At 39.0% G+C, this 22,132-nt stretch overlaps 1 protein-coding gene across 1 annotated transcript in view; it reads right to left on the bottom strand.

The window, feature by feature from the left end:
* tmem163a (transmembrane protein 163a) overlaps positions 1-22,132 on the bottom strand; it is an 83,170-nt gene that overhangs the window by 8,325 nt on the left and 52,713 nt on the right. Inside the window, exons 3-5 of the mRNA XM_088083022.1 lie at positions 15,398-15,441; positions 13,239-13,330; positions 8,525-8,621 (exon numbers count right to left, since the gene is read on the bottom strand). Of these exons, the coding sequence (XP_087939148.1) occupies positions 8,525-8,621; positions 13,239-13,330; positions 15,398-15,441 (233 nt within the window). The remainder of the gene's footprint in view (positions 1-8,524; positions 8,622-13,238; positions 13,331-15,397; positions 15,442-22,132) is intronic.

Here is a 22,132-nt window from a genome sequence, read left to right as displayed (position 1 = left end):
TTAATTGGGCCAACAGGGTGGAGAGAAACAAAGACAAGGAGGAGAGAAAAATAAATGAGCAACTGGGACAATAAGAGATGCATGAAAGAAAAAACTGACTTTACCTTTCTTCACCAGGCTTTTGTTCAGGGCTATTTATAACATATTTGGATAAATTTAGACTGTGAGACCAACCCACAATCCAGCAGGGACAGGAATAATAAGTTTTGGGGCTCCACTCACACAAACAGATGTAATAGGCATTTTTCACGACCAACATGATGATGGACTCATCGTAAGAAAAGTACAGGCGTCACTAATAACATTAATGATGGCTTTGTTCTGTACCAACAAGTTTGCCAACCAATACAACCACATAGGTCACGCCTGCTCTCACTCCTTATTCGTCAAATACTGATGCTTAAACAGTGCTATTGGTGTCAAATATTGACGCAAAGAGATACCTTTCACAGTAGCATGATATGCACTGGGTGGCGGCAGTTTCTAATGCTGCCAGCAATCACCGTTATATAAAAAGCTAAAAAAGTCCCTATAGGGCAGACCAGAGGGGAGGTGGACTGGTCAAACAAACCCCAGGCTTTCACCCCAGAGCCTGCTGTTTGCTTCTAGTGGGAATGTTAAGCCAAATAATGACGTCGTTTTTGAATCTAAATAAAAAATGTTAAAACAAAGTCAAAATGAGCACTTTACTCAAGTTGTTAGTGCATTTTGAAAAAGACTGTATGCATGTAACAAGCAGAAACTGTTTCTGTGAAAACAGAAGTGTATAAAGGACACAACGCAGTTAACAGGCATAATTTGAGACACCTTCCCCGAATGTTAACACTTTCCCAAACTCAGCGGGTGCCTACAGTATCATGTTTATATGTGAGTCAGCTGACAAAACAGCAGTATTTTGACGATCAAACTTTGTAGTAACCTATGTCACATACACCATGTAACTAATGGCAGCATGATATTAAGCCATCATGCACAATACCAGGACCGCATGAAGGAATTCAGCCATCATTCATTGCAAGAAGTAACTTTACATCTGAATTGTGGCCCTGATTTGCCACTATTCCTCCAGGCCCTTTCATACGGTCAAGTTGTAGACCTGAATAACTAACAGCAGACCTAATAATGGTATATACATTTTCAAGGCACCACACATTCACAGTCCACAACACACAGGTGCTTTCACTTAATTAGCCTGATTAGACTCTTTGTAAAGACTGTGTGGGGATGTGATGACTGTGCTTAACTTATAATGTCGGTTACGCCTTATTATTCTAATTGGTTCATTACGTATGGTGGAATCCCAGCATAGCTAGAGTGTACTTACATAGAGTGTGGGTGCACAGGGACTTTCAGAAAGAAATATGCCATTTTTTACGGACAACATTTTGACACATCTGAGTAGGAAAAGCACAGGCGTAAACAACAAACACTGTTAATAATGGCTGAATTGCATTCAGCTGCTTCAGTTTATGCTTCGGTTATTGCTCATGCTGGCTCACTGTCATACTGTCATGGCCCACAGGATGTAATGTTATTCATGACACCTGTGCTTTTCCTACTATGAGTGAGTCAAAATGTCCGTTCATGATAGATAATCAATAGTTTACTATGGTGCAACATAAACTGAGATTTCTGACCCTTATCATTTTGCCACATGATAACATCAACACAGACAGCTGTAGAGTTGCTCAATGGTAACTTTCACTAATAAATGACACAATGCATTGTGGGACCTTAAGTAAATAAGTAAGTACATGACATGGATATAATTTTTTTTCACCATTTTGTTGTGGAATTTTTGAAGGGCTCTATAGTATCACACTCAGCATTTAGACACCAATGCGCTGGTCAGAGCATAAACAGTAGAGTGACCTACATAGTAAGCAGGAAGTGATTTTAGACAGCCTCACTTTTTGTATTTCTCTCTATGACATACACACACACGTACACACAAACACACACACACACATGCTTCCTTGTAGTTTGAGCTCTGTTGAGCTCTCTTTGCTGATCAGCCAATAACTTGTCAATCCCTTTCACCCGTTTTACTTCCATTTACTTGAACTAGATGGAGGAATGGATAGCCAATAGGTTCTGAGATTGCATTTTAGCAAATGTATTCCTCCTCTCCAAACGGACGTGGTTAGTCAATAATACTTATACTACTTATAATTCTAGTTGTAGACTACAGACTACAAATAGATACCTGAAAACTTTCAATACCAAAATCTTGGCCTTCATTCATACAGATGCGTTTATCTATTTATACAGATTAACACTGTATTGGCCGACTATCGCTTAGTTCAATATCTGTCAGTTGTCAATTTTTACAGTAGTATAAAACATTCTATTGATGCTGTATATGTACTGTACCATCTTAAATAGACCAAAACAGGCAGTTGTGAAGACCTTCTGAGACCAAGATCACAGAAGAAAAAGAAAAGAAAGAAGAAAAGCCAGTTAACTGTAAGTGTGTCACTGGATGCATGTACCGTTCTTATTTGTTGCATCAACGTGTGTTGCCCTCTCCGTCCAGCACACAGGCAGGGAGAGCCAATCTCATCTCTCTGTGTTTAATCAGGCACTCGACACAGACAGCCAGCTACAAGAGCAGCGACCCAGGACGTGATACGAATCAGGATTCCTGATTTTCTCCACCCTCTGTCCGCTCAATGTGATTTTACAGCCAAATACGTCAAGGTAGCGACATTTTACAGTATTGGCACTGTATAGCTGCTGTTATCTCTGGCTTTTGCATTTTAATGTGAACAGGAAAATCACTCTAGGGTAGAAATGAGAGAAATCGAGACACATCAAATTCAGCTTACAGATTCTACTTCCCCTCTTAAATGTCCATTTTTCTTTCTGTAATCTCTATCTGGCTCCTTCAGTCATGCACGCTGTCCTGCAAACACGTACAAGCAGAGTGCAAATAGACCACTGCTAGTGTGATAAATCAACTCTGACTTCTCTTTGATGAAGACTTCAATGAACAAAGTGGACACAGAAAAAAAAGATATGAATGGTAAGATGAAGAGTCTGACAACAATGAAGCAGAGAAGACGGACATGCTAATGGAGGGAGAGGTGAGCTCGCGGGGTGAGGTTACAGAAAGAGTCTGGGTATAGTGATGGAAAAGGTATGAGGGGAACAATAAAGGAGATGGAGATGGGCTATGGAGGGAGGAGACAGAGACAGAAAAATATAATGAATGAGGATAGAGAGAAAAGAAAGTAGACCGACAGGCTGGATAAATGAGACAGAGAATGAGATGGACCTATCCTTTAGACTCCTGCAATTACAAATTTTAGCCAAGCCAAGCAGCCATTCAAAGCATTTTAAACAAAAAGACAGATTCCTCTTAAACAAGCTAATCGATCAGTTACAGGTTAAGACAGAAAGTGTTGGAGTCTGGCTTGAAAGATAAGATACAGTACAAGGAAGGAAGTCGGAGAGAGAGAATGTCAAAGAGACAGACGGTGGTAATAGGCTCTTGGTGGTGTCAGGAAGCTCCTCTGAGACCTAACACCCCCAGTTTCTATTAACATAATGGCACTGGAGCATCAAACGCAGTCTGCAGAATAGCTGCTGCCCTCAACCTGCTTCTCTCCCAGATTTAGTCTCGGCTTTTGATTTGTGGTCAAAGGGGCCTCAGTGACTCATTTTTTACACCATTAAACATGCACTTAAAAATGATCAAGAAGACACATACTTGGTTTGTCTAGTGCAGATATTTTTACAGCAGAACCCTTTATATTTATCCTTCCTTTAAATCTCATTAGAACCACATGAGTGCAAAAATTCAGTCTTTATGTCTTCTTTTATCCACTCTCAGTTATTTATGTCTTACTTTGTTTGATATATTGTTGAACGTTTGGATATCCATTATCCTTCAGCTATCAGTTTGTATGAGATTGTCGAAACAAAGGTCTGTTGCTACCTGGCTTCTAATTTTTTGTTAATTTACTATAATCGGGGTAAATCAGGATACTGTCGAGACCAAAAGCGTGTTTTAACTATAAATTGTTGTCACTACAAACTTGTCAAGTAGTGCTTCTCTGACAGTGCTTTCGGCGTACAAGCATGACACAAATCCAACCAAACTCAGCTGGACGGCGTCAGATGAGAATGCTCCCAGGCAGATCTGGTGGGGTTGTCATGATATGCTGGCGGATGACTGGAATGCACTGGGCACATCTACATGCAACATGCACGGGCAGCGTCATTTGAGAATGAACAAGGAAGGACAGTGGCAGGTAATAACGCTGCTGGTAAACCACATGATATAAGGAGCGCAAGTGCACTTATAAGGCCGGTGGGTGAGGAGGTAGATGGTTCCCACAAACTATTCCTGAGTCCCGAGTTTGCTTCCCGTGTGGGAGTTTTTCTCTCTCTACACTTTACCATGTGCCTGTTTTGTCTAACCCTAACCATCTGTGACTTTTTTTGGCTAATCCTAACCATCGTGACAGTCCACGCTGTTGTGAAACATAAGAATCATGTTGCTTCATCTCACCACATATGCTGACATCACGGCAACAACAGAGTGGCTCCATGCGACGAGTTGGGATGAAAACGTGTTGGTATATGAAGACTGACGACATAGTGCCTTACGAAGCCTTCAAATTTAAGCAAAACCATCTCAATCGCCCCCTGGTGGCTGGCAGTAGTATGGGTCACAAACCCCACCCCCTCTATGTCAGTAGGTGGGGCAAATATATATATATATATATATATATATATATATATATATATATATATATATATACATATTTAAAAAAATATATATAAAAAAAAAAAACTAAATTATAATTTAGTTTTATTTTTTTCCTAAAAATGGTTTTTATGTAGTTGTTATGTAGTTGTTGTGATGTTTGTTGATTTTGTCATGACCGGCCCTAGTTGACTCCGTGTGTCTGTGTGAGTGTGATTTTTTTTCCCCAGTCATTCGTGCCTGCTGGGTTTAGTTTTGTCTCTCCTTTGCGCTCCCCCACCTCTTTTCTGCACTACTTCACTCTCCACATCTGGTGGCACTCATCAATCAATGCAACTGCCTGCAATCCAGCCAGATACCAATAAGGAAGCAATGGTTATTCCCTGCAGGTTTGTTGCCGTACAAGGTTTGTTGCATGACATGACAGTTCTATTTAGATTTTGTCCATTTTTTCCTGCTTGCCAGGTTGTTCTTTGCTAAGATCTGTTTTTGCGATTTCTGCCAGGATTCCATGCCAGCCTCCCTGTCCTCACCTTGAGAAAACCTCAGGAACACGGATGCCCCCTCACCTCAGCTGGTCATCCTGTTAATCATTCATCTGCACAGTGCACTTATTGTAATATTTTTTTTCAAACATCGGTTTTGTCTGTCTGCTTTTGGGTCCTCAGTCCCAAGCGTGACATATTTTCTGATAAGTTTAGTTATAATTAGTTATTTGATTCTATAAAAAGGGGGGATTTGATCTCATGATTGAAAGCTGTGTGTGCCAGTTAGTGTGCTCGCGTTCAATGGCAATCTTGATTGGTTGGTGTATTAGTGGGAACTCCACCACCTCGGAGATAGCTACGGCACAGACACTGGCTCCAAATGGCATCACACGTGCAAGATGTATCTGGGAGATTTTGGCTTCATTTGTGTACAGTTGGAGTAAGTGTAATTGTGTTTAAAGTGGCATATGGCTGCAAATAGAGACTAAACTGCCTGGGGTGATGCAATCTGAGACTAAGACTTGTCTATGAAATGTGACACTGATTCAGCTTAGTCTAAAAACTTTAAAATTGTGTCCCAGAACTTGCAGAATCTACTTAATAAACACACAGCAACAAGAAGAAAAAAACGGATAGGCTGTGCATACAATAGTCGGTGCATTCGTTGGTAGCTAGCTTAGAGCTAGCATCTGTTGATGCAGTTGGTGCATTGGTTGTTTGGGGTAGATAATGATATTGTGGTCAAATTTGCACAAATAATGCAAGGTGAAAATTTGTGCTTTCAACACATTTGTTGGGCCTCACATATCAAAACTGCTTCCTTATGTGTTTACAAGAAAACTCTACATGGTTAGGGTACATGCCCTGATTTTGTTAAAGGGCCCAGTTGTCCTTCAAGTCTCAAATTTCCTGTCAGCTCAAGGCTGTTTTAAAAATTGAATGCAAACTGTGTTAAACATCAACAATGAATTATGAAGATATTTTGGGATTCTGAGCGCTGATGGGCTCTATAACAAAAACTTTATAACAAAAAAGTGTATGTAAAAGCTTTGAAACTACATAATAGAAAATTTAAGAAGGACTTGTGTGTTTCCAGAGTCAAATCTCTTTTTTTTCTCTGTCTTCGCTTTACTGGTTACTGAACTGGACAGATGGTGAGGGTTAAATCATTTAAAAACCAAATAGGAGAGTTCAAAGCACAGAACTGGAAAGGATGCGCTGGGCACTCCCCAAACAGTGTGATGACGGAAGAGTTGGGCCGTGCCCCAGCAACAGAAAGATGAGACTATTTTGGGACCTTATTCATAGTCTTAACACCTCCAGAGAGAGATTTAGGGGTGGAGGGGGGGTGGAGTGTTGACATTATAAGAAAGCGTGTGTGCATGGGTGTGTGTCTGTGTCCAACAGAGAAAAGGAACAATTGTCAGGTGGAGGGAGACAAAAACTCTGACGTCAGAGCAGCTACAGCAGAGGGCTATAAAAAGATACTTCGCTCACAACAATAAATGATGTCGGTGTGTGTGTAGCTGTGTGTACAATGTGTATTGACTCAAACTGAGCACATATGGAACTCAAGGCTGTTGTAATATTTCATTCATTAATGTGTGTGTGGTATGCATGTGAACATGTGTGCACAGTATACAAGGTGATTTATGCCATAAAACCACACACACACACACACACACACACACACACGCCTCTGTGTTCACCACTTGTCTCATAAACATGTTGGTGATATTGTTGGGGGAATAATAAGAAGCAGCTAATGAGTTGTGTCCTCTTAATGAAATATTGGCGAAAATCATAAAGCCAAAGGTAAGGTTTTAAACTGCCTCACAGAAAGGGCATTTGCATTCCTTGAAAAAAAAAGTTATAACCTTGAATTAAACAGCAGTTTATGAATAAATAAGCACTGTCCTGATCAGAACTGCCAAATGCAAAATGTTGCCCCTGCAGTTTAATGCCATAAAGAATAATAATTATGAACAGAAATCATAGAATTTCCTTTTTTAACACAACACAATGGACAGAACGAGGGTCCCTGAAAGCTGTTATTAAAAGGTTTACCACATAAATGTGTACTGTATCAATACAATTTTGTGTGACAGTGCTTCAGATTTTTCATCCCTCTTTATACACTGACATCATTGGAGTGACTTTTCTGTCTCCATACTTTTGCTCATTGCTATTTATCCAGAAGTGGATGCCAAATTAAAAGAATATATTTAAGCAAAAAAAAAAAACAAATGGCTAATGAAGATTTTGGACGATGTGTTGTGTGTGCGATCCACCAAGGGAGAATTTAAAAGCTGCAGTTAGCAGCTAACTCAAAGAAGAGGAACAGCAGCTGAAAATGTCCACTTTGAAAAAAACAGTGAAATCTGGGAGCCCTCCAAGCAGAGGACAACTCAGCCACCATTTAACAGGAGTGGTAAATGATTGTTACTGCCATGTAATACCATTGTTATTGTTTAGAAAGTGCTACTGTTGCATATGGTAGATATCACACCAGAGGCTGATGCTGTTGTGTTAAAGTCATGTCGGCCATGTCTCTTTTGCTTCCAGGATGCTGGCATGCTGTCTAAACTCACACATTGGGGCGGCATGATTCTGCTGTTGTGTGGTTCTCTGTAAAAATGCAAAGGTGGCTTAATGAAGCAACTTCATAGTCACCTTGTAGTGCAATCTCTTTGTAAGAAATGGCTTACGAGGTCAAGTCTCTGGAAAAGCTTTACAAAGTTTGAAAAAATAATCCTGATGATGTCATTTAGGGGTGCACAGTGGGTCCAATAAAATACAGTACTGATTGGCATTAGTGGAAGAATAAGATTCAGACTTTTTGAAGTCTGATGCATACTAAGTCCTACATAGTATAGTAATTTATGGCTTTGTTGCACAGATGTAGACCAGTATTTTTTAGGTTTTTTTTATCTGTCTCTTGTGAGTCCCAAGAATGCAACACTAAATCACTGGAAAGCCTGCTGAAATGATTATGCACCAAGAAGAGTCTGAAAATTGATATTAGGATATTTAAAAGTACGAGCATAGTTAACCTGGTGCTAGAAATGATCTCTCTAACTCTATAGCAGACCAATGACTGCATAAATGTCACATAGTCCTTGAGTTGGCTCTTCTTATCAATGGAAATCAATACTGTTCCTAAAATATTGTTCAATGTGCACAGCATATACACAAATTCTTATGAGTGTGTTGTATGTATGCAAGTCATGGTTGAGGTCAGGGAAAGTCTATGGAATTCTCTAAAAATGACATAAGTGTGTGTGTGTGTGTGTGTGTGTGTGTGTGTGTGTGTGTGTCTCACCACTTCTGGGGGCATCCTGGTAGCCAGATCATGGATGGCCTTTCCAAGGATGCACAAGGAAGAGAGAACGAACACAATCCCAAGGATTACACACGCTCTGCAGACACACAGACGGAGAGCAGAGTGTCAGGAGTTAGCTTCAGTGAGTGTAATCTCTTGGCTAAATCTGCCACGAGAAAGTTGAAACATAGCAACAACCAAAAGAAGCTGACTAGAGAGCAATCAACCTATGTCACAGTTTTTTGTTTCTTTCTTGCATTTAAATAAGGACAATCTGTCATTTTCCTGCTGCAGGAGAGACACAAACAAATGTTCAAAGTATTCGGACATAAAGAGTTGTAAATGATACTGCTGGTGGCCTTTGGCAGTCTTGCAAACTAGGAAAAGTTTTCACCAACTGCTCTTAAAAAAAAATAAAAGAACAATAAACTGAATTTGAAAAAAAAGAAAAGAAAAATCCACCATTAATCCTTTAAAACCTGGATCAACATTGCTTTTCTTGTGCTGCATTCAGACACCTCCACAAGTATTTAAACCTTTGAAATCTGTGCAAATTGGTTTGTTTTCTTTTAAAAGCACGGATGATACTTTATAAGCAGCTTGGCAAGAACTGTTCCACAAATTGCGTTAAAATTTATATTAAATTTGGAAAATTATTTTTAAGAAGCTGGGGAAAAAAAATTACATAATCATAAGTATATATACAAAAATATTTCACTGAATTATTATTATATTTAAGTTGTTTTTTTTCAAGTCATCTTCTTGCTTTTTTGTTTACTTTCTTTTTCTTTGTTTTCTTAGTTTTCAGGCACTTTTAACCATTTTTGATAATTTTTGGGTCATTTCCTCTTATGTTACTTGTTGCCTTTTACTTACGTTTTTGCAAGACATCAAGGCAATCTGCTCAGGTCTCAAACGGTTAACTGCTTCTGGTCACAGGCTTAAATTACAGCAAATGCAACCATAGGCCTTTGAAAATTACATATGTCAGTAATAAGTGACATAGCAGTTTAGTAGTAAGCTTACTGATGCATCCATTTCCTTCAGTTACATTAAATATTGAAGTTAATTTCACAGGCTATTAATAGAATTAGCCATATGACACAGTGCATGACGTATAATACTGCAGCAGAAACTGTTGTAGGCCTAAGAGACCCCTGTATGTCTGATTTGAGTGATAATGCATACATGTTATCTCTCAACCATATTTCTCAACACGATCGCAGTGTTTTGGAGATGAGCCAGAGGACTGTTTACAGTGTATTTGGGGCACTGTGTGCTTTCAGAATAAACATGTTGCCGACTTCCGTCAGAGTGCTCGAAGGCGGCACTTTGTGATGTTTATTTATTAAAAAGAAATCAGGGATAATGAGGTTAATGTTTTGTGGGGTGGGGCTACAGGATTATTGCATATGCACACTCCCTTGCTCCTGCAGCAATGGAATAAGATATGGTTATTCAACAGCTCGCCGTTGCTTGATCATTTACAGTCTCGCTTGGTTTGACACATCTACTGTGCCTGAATTACAATACCTGTGTCCCATCTATCAAAATAGAGAACAGAGACACAGGATCTGACAGGTGCAGTGAGGTGGTGTTTATGCTTTACTGATTTAAATGGTGGTTGGTCACAATAAAACTGCCACAACTCACTTAGAAAAGGCAACTTTTGAACTTGGCATGTGTTTGATAAATGCTTCTCTCCAAGACACCTTTGAAAATGTCTCAATTTAAGAGTCACTTGAGTTCCAGTTATTAAATGTGGAAAAATATACACAGATGAGCAAGAAACTGTTACATCACGTTGGACTGCCATGTAAATACAAATGTAGCCTAAATAAAAAGACCGTCATTATCCATATTGCACCAACCTAATTCCAAATGGTGTTAATATGCCCCTGTGTCTCTTTTGCCTTTGTGTCTATTATATCAGTCACATTTATAACCTTAAAGTCTCGAGCTGTCTCAGTCCTACATTCTTATTTTGTTTTCATGCCTCCGCGCTGATGATCACTGTGGATGGAGGCATTATGTGTTCGGGGTGTCCGTCTGTCTGTACATCCATACTTCCAACTGAACATCAGTACATCTGTCACAATCTTGTGAACAAGATATCTCAAAAACTCCTTGAGGGATTCTTTTACAAATTTGGCACAGACATTCATTTGGACTCAAAAGTGAACTGATCTCATGGTCATAGGTGAGAGGTCAAGGTCACTGTGACATTGCATCTATTTCATTCTCATAAACATGATATCTCAAGAATGCCTTGAGGGAATTTCTTCAAATTTGGCACCAATGTCCACTTTGACTCAGTGAGGAACAGATCAGAATTTGGTGGTTAAAAGCCAAGGTCAATGTGATCTTGTTACCATCTTATTTCCGTGAACACAATATCTTAGAAGTCCTTGAAGGAGTTTCCTCAAATTTGAAACAAGCATCCACTTTGACTCAAGAATTAATTGAGTCAAGTTTGGCAGTCCCAGGTCAAGGTGTAATTGAACTCACAAAGCAATGCTTTAGGCTGTAACTCAAGAACTCATGGACTAGCTATGATAAATTTTCACACAAATGTCTAATAGGATATAATGATGAAGTACTAACATTTTATACCCAAATGGTCAAGGGTCAACCTCACTGTGATATTGTATTGTCCTGTAAAAACACTTACAATGGTCCAGTTTCTTTCATAGCAAACATGCGCATGCTTTCATAGCATGCGTGAAATGCATGGTCTCACTTTTGGAGCTTGTGTATTTGTATGTGTTGCATGGTTTTGTATGTTTGACAACAAATTAAGTACATAATAAGAAGTAATGTGTCGAAAAAATCTTTTGTGTGTGCTGATGAATTCATAGGGTTGTGTTTGTGTGTGTGTGTGTGTGTGTGTGTGTGTGTGTGTTTGAATGGATGGCAGAGTGGCAGCTCAGTCTTTCATCCTCTGCAACACCTCAAGGTGCTGTGATAAGATGAAAAAGGCTCTGTGCAATCTGACAACCACTTGATGGACTAGGCAGACCTGAATCTGCTTGATTAACAGTCTTGTGTTTAGCAATGATATACAGTCAGCGACCTTGCTCAATTAAGAATATATTGCTCCACTCCCTCTCACCCTCGAATGAAGAAATAGAGTTTCAAGTATTTAATCTGTCCAACCGGATACGCCAAGCATGAATGAAAGCCTAATAAGACAATGCTTCACCTCCTCCAAGGTACGAGAAATATAACTACACCCCATTGGCTGAAATCTCTCCTCATTTATCCGACATGCCCCTAAAATGCTCTTTTACTGGAGTAAAAACAAAAACAAAACACCACCTAGGATCACCGCCTCGCATTGAATGCATATGCAAACAAGTCAGTCACAGAATATCTATACAATCAGCAGAGTTTCAAGATTAGTGTCACCAATTCAGTATCTGACCAAATGTCTCCCCTTCTCCTTCTGAGTAATGGTGGTTAGTCATGGCCAGAAAAGTGGTTTTGCAGATCATTATGATGTAACAGTGAAGCAAACCCTTTTCTATAGATAATATCTTATTATTACTATGAGACATTTGGGTGAAATTTTGTCATTAATAGGATTAATTTGGGAAGAAATGAAGGAAAAGGCAACAATGGAGAAGTCAAATTAGAAATTATCAGACAAGGGCTCATTAATAGTTGATCCATGTTTGTCTTTTGGGTTAAAACAAATATCTGTATGTTTCGGCTGTATGTTTTCTGTGATGTTGTTCTTTTTCTCTCCTGCAGCTCTGCACAGGTGTGCTGCATCACCTAACAAGGGGCACTGCTTGATGAGGTGCATCTGGTCTGGGAAGATGCCGCTTAAGAGCTCCTGTTTCAGCAGCAGAGGGGAGACGCCTCTGCTGTTGGGACTCCTGGTCTCTCTGCCTGGGATTTTTATTGTCTTGTTTTCTTATCTCATGTTAAGTAATCCCATGGATTTGATTGTTTTGAAGGTGTCTTATGTTGTTATTTTGGGTCAGTCATGGATGTTATTTACCTCACAGGGCTGCCCGGGGGTGGAGTGTGTAACAGTAATAACAGAGCAAAAGTTTGCAGGTTATCAATGTAATTAGAAATTTTGCTCCTACCGTTTACTTCCGTTGTGCACTGTGCAATGCCTTCATTGAAGAAACATCCTTGATAGCAATAGTTCCACTCAAAACTGGAGGAAATACAGGCTAGTTTGCTAAAAGCAGCAAGGTTCAAAGAATCTTGAATATTTAGTTTAAGAACCTGGGCTAAATTGGTGATAAAGTGGTACGAGTGTCCTTTTTCCTGGATTCAACGTAATCTGACTAAAAAGGCCAGCTCAGGTACATTAACTCTTCCCCTCTCACATCCATTCATTCTGCCTCTGATCTTTTCTTCATCAGTGACTCAGTGTTACATTCAATTTAAATCACCATTTGTTGTTTGTCTTTACCTTTGAAATAAGTAACATAATTTCTGATGCAAACTCATGTAAAGCATTAGAAAACATTGAAAATTTAGATTTAAATGTTAAGTTTGCGCTTTTGTAAAAAAAAAAAAAAGAAAGATAAATGGAAAGAGGGAGAGATTGTTGAGTCATGTGGATTAATATGCTAAATGCAGAGGCTCTCTTCCTTTACTGCAGGTGGAGAAGTGTAACCCAAATTGCATCAGACCACATGGATTCATTATTAATCAAACATTAATTAAACTCAGCACAATGCTCGGTACTCACATGTACTCTCGGTGTGCAGAGTGCACAGCTGCTGCATTGCTGTAGCGCCAGAGGACAATGACTGATGACAGGACGTCCAGCGTGGCATCAAACTACAGCAGAAACAGAAAAGCAGTGACAAAGAAAATGATAAGGATCTTTTGTATTGAATACAAGATGTATTGCACAGCTGCAACACATCTTGTGTTCAATACACCACACAAAATATAGCGTTTTTCAAAATATTATTGGCATATGATATGCTGTGTTACATGACACCTTATCAGCATTGCTACCCAGCCAGCATTTGTATGTGGGGCCCAGGAGGGTAGTAAGTGGTCTGGAAAATAGGCCCTATATGAGACTGTCTATGGTTTCTGTATTGCCCTCAAGCCAGTTGTCCACATGAGCGGATTTACCCAGGTGGACCCTAGCTAACGTGTGTTTTGGGCCCATGCCTACTTGGTACTCACGTAGCAAACACACAGTGGCGCCGCTTGCCACAGATGATCCTTAGGGAGGTGCCAAAATTGCGCCCAGAAAAATGAATGTTTAAAAGAGTCCTCACAGTCTAAACAATGCGCTATGCGTGAATCAGAGGACTTTTTCACACCCATCAGTTACCCAGAAAGCCACTAGAATATACAGAAGAGAACATTTACTTTCTCCTCAGTAACCCACACATGTACCTTGTAGTGCACCAACCTCATCAACACTAATGAGAGGAGTGTACATGGAAAAAAAAAAGGAAATGAAAAAAAAAATCTGCGTTACAATCGGCAGGAAGAGAGCCAAATAACGTTACCTCTGAGCAACCGCAACGAACAGCTCACAGGAGGCTGCATTGAGTTACACTGTGATGCGTTCAAGCTCTATTTAGTAAAATGAGTACTGGGCCAAGGTGAACTATTACGATCTCATAATGTGTTCAATATAATCTTGTAAAATGTAATTCCTAGGGCACCAAAATGTCTTTGAACTGACTGATAGCACATATGAAGCTCAACTGGGTAAACCCACCCATATGGACAGTTGATTGGCATATGCCCAATATGAAACTCATGGACAATCCCATATAGGGCCCATTTTTCATACCATTTACTTCCCACATGGGCAATGCTTCACAGCTGTGCACCATGACACAAAAATGTGTCAAACACGATGTGGCATCGGTGTAAGTTTAATTAAATACTGTGTTGGAAAAATAACATGTGATTTAACAAGCACAGTGGATATTAGCTTGTTTAAAACTGAAATCCTGTGTGGTGAAAAAAAGTAACATAAAAAGTATATTTAACAACATACTGACTGACTGAACAAAATAGTATGAAAAAGGCACTTAATCTTTAGGGAAGTTCAGTTGTCTCAGTGGTTTTTAAAGATCCTGGGAATGCTTGCTATGCTGTGGAATATACAGGAACTATAAAATGTATTGCATATTGCCACAGGGGAATCAAGGTGATAAAACATTATAATCAACATGACACTTTGCATGACTTTGTGCTGTATTAGTAAGCTATCCTCCCTCAAACACACCAAAGAAAGACTTATCTGTCCTTAAGCTGGATCATAAATTATGGCACGATCATTATCATTTAATTTCCAAGTCACATAATGTACCTGGAAAAGCTCAAAGAAAAATGTCAACTTTAGCAGCTGAAGCTACAGATGATCAGCTGCTACGATCTAACCCTTTTTGCATCGGGTTATAGCAACATATATTGTCTTCTTCCTACATTATTAAAAAAAGTCATAGATAGCCAAGAACGTGCTAATTAAAACTCAATCTTTAATAAAAAAAAAAAAAGATAGCTTGCGCTGCAGATTATGCTTCATAATATTCTAATCACATTATGCTAATCACATTTGCCCTCACCGGCTCAGAGTGTGGAGGATTTATTATTCACTTCACACTCATTAAGTCTTATTTTTTAAACTAATTACACCCAATCACTTCCTGTGAATAATAAAAGCTAACAAGAAGCTTTATTTTGGTGAAAGCCGGCAGACATGTTTTGCAAACACAAAAGGCATTTTGACATTCAACCCAGTCCCTCCTCTCTGCCCTGTTACCGTGGAGACAAAGGAACCAATAACACTTTGGTAACAGGACTCATAAATAAATCACAAAGACCAAAGTTATGACTAATTGATCGATGCAAAGGGAGGTGGGAACTCACGGCAAATCCAAAGGATGACGCGCTGTGCCTCATGAAGGATACAGCTGTGGAGAGAGAGAGAGAGAGAGAGAGAGTTAGCACTGATTGATTATCTTATTGTTTGTTTTATAGTTACATGACATAACTGATATTAAAAGAATTTAGCTGAACACCTCATCAATGACACACATTCCCAGTATGCATTAATTATGCATATTCTTATGTGCGCATAAAATGCGTCGTGTATAATAAACATGATGCATCTTGTGCGTGAAACAATACAAGTCAATGATGCAAACATGAAGACAACTACATGATGGAACACTATGAGATAATTGCAACTTTATTTTCAGTTCAAGTATTGCTCATAATGACAATATGACAATAACATACACAAAATACATTTTAAGAATAGAAAGAAAACATCACCAGTGGATATTCTGAACAAGGCACTTATATGTAGAATGTAAAACTGTCAAACATGTTTGTTAACCCTTTGAAACCTGAGCAATATGTTTTGATTTCTTTCAAAAACATGTAGGAAGATTAACCACAAAACATTGCAAAAAAAAAAGGGTAAAAAAGTCACAAGATTACTTGAAAATAAGCACAAAGACAACCAAAAAATAAGTAAAAAACAAAAAGAAAACAACCCAAAAAGAAAAAAACCAACAAAAACAACAAAATTTTAAATGTATAATAATAATGATTGTGAATATAGTTTTTGGGACATTTTCCCCAGTTTTTGATATTTTTCTAATAATTACCCCCGTTTTTAGAAGTAATTTTCAGGTTACTTTCTTTCTCACCTTTTACGATTTTCTTTTGATTTGTGAGACATTTGTTACCAAGTTTACCAACTTTAAATTTTGCATAAGTTTGTGTTTTTATTTAACACTTTAAATAAAAACACAAACAAAAGGTACTATTGTTCTGTGTGGAATCTGGTAACATTACATCAGGTTTGTGTGAAGGTTTCCTGAGCAGGATGGAGGTTATATTGTACACGTGTTGCAGTCCTTGTGTCTCACACCTGGGCCTTTTTTGCCCTTCTCCTTGTCCTTGTCTTATTCTCTTTCTTCTTCTCTTCCCCTTGTGTTTTCAGGACAGAGTCTCCGGGGGAAGGCATATCGACGGTTAAATCACCATGGTAACAGGAGATTTTAGGCCAGGCTGGGAGTTGGTTTGAACTACAGAGCTTTCATCTTCTTCCTCTCTTTCTCCCCTCTTCGTTCTTTGTGTTCGCCAGCTTTGTTGCCCACTCTTTTCTCTCAGATTCTCAGATTCTAGTTTCCTCTGACACATTTTTTTCTTTCTCTTCCATCCCAAACTATCTCAGTGTCTCTTGTCACATCTTTGAGTGGTGGACTTTGTCTTTTATTCATTCTGGTACAAGCTCGCTGCTCCACGGACATGGAGTGACGTTGCATTTAGTCAGAAACGAATGAATATTTAAACAAAAGTTACACAGGACATTTCATTTCTTTTGATGCTTAAAACATCAATAATATGTAAACGAGTGGCTGGAACCACAGTTAAACTAAAAGGAAGCACAATAGAAAGAAGGAATGGGAAAATAATACCTGAAAAAAAGAAATGATGGAGAGATATTGAAGAGGAGGAAGAGGAGAGGGCAGCCCCAGACAGACCTCTGATACAAAGCAGATGGCACTAGTCAGGCTGGGTGTGTAACACATGACTGCCCACACACACTCACACACATATGCTGTCCCTCTGTCTCGCTCTGTCTCGGAGACTGTCACCCACGAGTCTCCCTCTCTTTCATGACCTCTTTCATGATTGTCTTCTCTCTCACGTACAATCACTCTCTTTCACACACGCAGGGTGAGCCGAATCTGCAGAGCTCCACCAGGCCTCCAACCCATCTGGAGAGTCCACAAAGTGAGCCAGTCTGACAGTGTGCCTGCTTCTCCAGTGAATTCATGAAACAAGAACAGGGTAATTTGACAATTGGAGACTTTACTGCACCTCTGTCATCATGCTTGAACCAGCCCAGTTCTCAGAGGAAAATGTAAGTTTCTGCAAAGCACAAATATGTTACATGTGCACATGTCAATGACTTATTATATGGGCTAACTTGGTCTTTGGAAGGTGGAGGGGATGGTTGGTTGTGTGTCACCTAGGCCATATGCCTGCAAAGATGTAAACCACTTCAGAACACTTTCTGAGACCAACAAACAATGAAATGTTTTTGTTTTTTAGCAAGTCCTGGCTGCATTTTCAGTGGCTTTTTAGCTACCAAATAAGGGTGTTTTTGGTGACCCATTATTGTGTTTCCACTGAGGATAATGCCATAAAAAGCTGTTGTGTTTTAACAGGACTTCGTTGCATTTCCTGTAAAGATAAGGCCATTAAGAGCAGTTTCCCCCCCCTAAACATTGCTACATTTTCAGCAGCTTTGTAGCCACCCACGACAGTGTTTCTAGCCACCTGTCACTGTGTTTTTACCAGGGTGGTGCTGCAAAAAGCAGTTGTTTTTACTGACACATTGCTGCATTTCCTGCCAAGACAGGGCCACAAAACGTGTTATTTCTACACCAACCAGTCAAAAAAAAGGAAGATCATCTAGATTTTTGTTATTCTGATTTGGGCTAACTGAGCTAACATTAGGTTAATCTACAGGGTTTTTATAATATGTGACATGTTGAGCAAGTTACCTTGTTAACACATTTTGAACAGTCTTATTGGTGTGCGCATATGATGCTGGAAACTAGGTCTGCCCCTTGAAAATCAGAGATTTGTATCATTAGTCGGAGACCCCTCAGTCAACTGAGATTGCTTCAAGTCGAGCAGAATTTTTTTTTTTTTTTTGTTCCCCGCTAGTCAGTGTGCTGGGCATGTTTTGGTACCCAGAATTTGCTATGGAGTGAGTGCTCATGACTTTTACAACTGTCTTTGGTAAAGGGAGCTGCAGACATGCAGGCAGTGACACAGAGAAGAACTCTGCACTATACCTTTCTATTCCTTCCTACTTCTTTTTCTCTCTGAAACAAGAGTGCCTGAAACCGCTATAAAAGACCATTCCACCACTTTTAGGTAAGCCGATTTCTTTGGTCTCCTTTTTTTCCCCTGCACTGTAAGGCTCTCAGATGTGGTGAATTTACAGCAACTTTATGTGACACAGTCACTGGATTTTGTTTCATATCTAGTGTTGACAAAAATGTTGGCTTGTCAGTAGCTCCATAGGCTTGTTTACCATACTACATGAATGCAGCTCTCAGTATTCATGTATTAAGAGGCTGGGCTGTCATGCAAACTTTCAAATTTTATACGTAAAAAAAAAAAAAAAATCAAATTTTCGAATGGAACGGCAGGATCTGATTCGACTGGCATGATGCTGAGTTGGTTACAGACCTACTGGAAACTGTTAAAATCTGTTGACATATGGGACACTTGCATCATGTGGGTCATAAGGTCTGACATGAAAGACCACACTGGCTCCTCCACTTTAGTAGATTTGGCCACCACTGCTTGAGAGATCTGCTTTTGAAAAGCATAATCCTATAGCTTTTAATGCTTAGTGCTTTACTCAGGGGCATTTGAGCACCTCTCTTGTTCTGAACTTCTGAACAATCTTATTAGTTGTCAGAGGAGTCAGTATTTTCTTAAATTCAGAGGCATAATGTGTGATACATAAGAAAACTAAAAAGATCTCTCTTTTCCTTTTTCCTTCAAGCCTATTCGCACTTTATCTTTACTGAGATTAAATTCTATACATCCAGTGATGTGGTGGATTGTGACCTCTTGGCTCTAAAAGCCTCTATGTGTGACCGTCTACATTCCAAGAAAGCCTCAGATACGAGTTCAGCGCTGCTGGCTGTGAGGCACTGACCTGTAAAATGTCATGAGTTTAATCTAGTTTTGTGGGTTTATATCTGCACGAACCTCAAAAACTCATACAAGTTATGCCCAATTAACTGACTGATTATCAGCAGATATCATTTTGCTCCTAATGTTGATATAATTAGTATTTTTCTCTTACAAAGACAAATTCCAATCCTGACATGCCCCACTAATGTCAACGTGCTCTCAACATGTGACTACAGCGTGCCAGGAAAAAAGGCATGTCATCCTTTTGCAACTTCAAGGCCATGTGTAACATTTTCTCTTAATTCCATACAATCTATAGTGGATTGTATAATCATACAGACTCAACATAATTAGGAAATTAGTTATAGTGATTAGATGTTTTGATTTGTGCAAAAATCCAATGGCTCATACTGAAAAAAGTACATATTCAGAAAGAATAGTGATACTAAACTGTTTAACCCTTTGACACCTGAGCAAATTAGCTTGATTAAAAAAGAGTAACTGATTAAGAAATTGGCAAGAAATTAGTGAAAAATAGAAGTAATACATGGAGAAAACTAAAAAGAAATACACTGATTAATTGAAAATAATTAAATAAGAAAAAATGAAAGTAAACAAATAGGAAAAAAAATAGGAAATTACTTTAAAAAGTGCTTTAAAATCACTATAATAGTGTAACATATGTATGTATATATACTATATACTATATATATAATCTAAGTATATTATAATAAATAATTACACTCGCTTTTTTAAAAAATCCTATTTAATTTCATGTAGTTTCTCGGCAAGTTGCTCATGGCCTTTTTTTCCTGTGTTTTTGAAAGAATACTTGTGAAACTTGTTAAAATACTTGTGAAAGGCACACGAACACAGCACAAGAAAAATGATGTTGATCCAGATTTCAAATGGTTAGCTGCATGTAGGTATTTATTGGAGGAGGGCAAAGAAAAAAGAAATTACCCTAAAACAGAAAATATCCATCTATCATCTATCTATCTATCTATTGTTTGTTTGTTTTTTAATAGAAAAATATTTTTACTGCTGCTCTGGGGAAAATCACTCCACATGAGTCGAAGCCTGTTTTCTTCGAATTTCTCATAGTGTTATAAATTGTTTGTCTGACCCTCTGTCTTCAAAAGTGATGCCGTGAGTCAGCTGGAATGCTAATCAACACTTTCACTGAAGAAGCACATTGTACACACGCACAGATACACGCACACGCACACACTGCTGTGTTTAAAATGTATTCAGTTCCCAACAGAACAGATGTCCTCTCGCTGTGTCTGTGTCATCTGTCTAGAAACTCATTAGGGAAACATTTAAGACCCCTCAGCTTCATCATCAGCTTCTTCACCTTCAGCCTATTTCTAGTGTGTGCTCTCACTTAAACATGTACAGTATATACGTTAATATTCAAAAACTGCAGCAGAGTTTTTGTGTATGTGGTCATAGGGCCAGAACTACAGAATCCTTTATGGAGTATTAATTTGAAAATAGTGGGTTTTCTCCTGCCGGCAGTCCTTCAGTTTTTCCAGTTTCTGCTCTCAAGCTCATTTCGATGTGCCAACCGTCTGTGTGGTTATCGCCTGCCAGCAAATCGATGCCTCTCTCGGGGAGAGCAGACACTGCTCGGTGTAACATCCTTTGGGTTGTTAGTTAATCAGGGAGGCAAGCATGCGTGACCAGTGCTAACAAGACTGGGGAAACAGGAGAGAAAAGGAAAAGGGTAGAAGGTGTGAATGGAGTGGAAAACAAAGGGGGGAAAAGAGGGCAATAGGAGACAAAGTAGATCGAAGGGGAGATGGAAAAGGAGAGAATTCAAAAGAAGGACGAAAGAAGTGGATGGAGCAAGAAATGAAAAAGAAACACTCAAAGTGTCCTATGTGTGTTTCTCCAAATTTGTTGCCCTTATTATGTTGCTTTATTTATTTCACAAAACACTAATCCTAACCCTTACAAGCTGATTACAGCAGTTTATGGTCATCACACATGAGGCTAGTTTGCCTTTTAGGTCTATTTCTATTCTTTTCTATTCTATTTTATGTTCCCCATAGTCCACTCAGATGCTCTGCCAATACCTGCAGCACTGGTTATGACTTGGCAAAAGTAAAACCCTAATTATCAGTGAGTTATGCAAGAACCGGGGCGAGTGCCAACACTTAACACCCATACTCTGCCTCTCTCTCCTCCATGTTCATTTGGCACTGATTAGAAGCAGAAGATAGATGAAGCAGCATCTGATTGGACATTAATTCCAGACCAGACTTTGAACTGTTGGGGGTGTTGAGGACCTGCGAGCAAGACAACATACAAGCATTAATAATGTGTGTAAGTATTAGTTATCCTGTCGTCTGTTTGAGGCGATGCGCATAAATGAGCATATCTATATGTGTTTGAGATCAGAACGTATACCTCGTAAATTTGACCTTAACGGCATCTCACGTCATCCAAAAATTAAGAAATCTGCATGTAAGTGACCATAATCATCCAATTAATCGTGTGCTGCTACTGCTTATTCCATGAATACCATATAAGGAAACATTTTTCATTTGTTGCCCTTAGTTTCTGCTTGATGCACTGCACAAAACATTGAACCCTTTTTTCAAACTGCAGAGGCTGATAGGACTATCTTTACTTTTGCAGGTATTTGCTCATAAATAGTTGTTGAGATATTTCACAACTAGAATCATCACCTTGGGGTTGTATACCTCTAAGCACCAGTCAAGTTGGAGTTACAGTTAACATCCATGTCAGTGAAAACATGGATGCTTAGCACACCAGAAAGAATAATCATACCAACCATCATCATAAACTACAAAGTACAGAATAACAGCTCCAAAATTAAATTGCTAGGTTTAGGAAAAGATTAAGTTATGGAAATAAGTTGCCTTAGGTTGCATATGTGACTTAAGTATGTAACAT

The sequence above is a fragment of the Plectropomus leopardus genome, chromosome 10 (assembly GCF_026936395.1).
Source record: "Plectropomus leopardus strain MGB_pleo_1.0 chromosome 10, ASM2693639v1, whole genome shotgun sequence".
Lineage (NCBI taxonomy): Eukaryota > Metazoa > Chordata > Actinopteri > Perciformes > Serranidae > Plectropomus > Plectropomus leopardus.
This window is presented reverse-complemented; position numbering and strand designations above follow the sequence as displayed.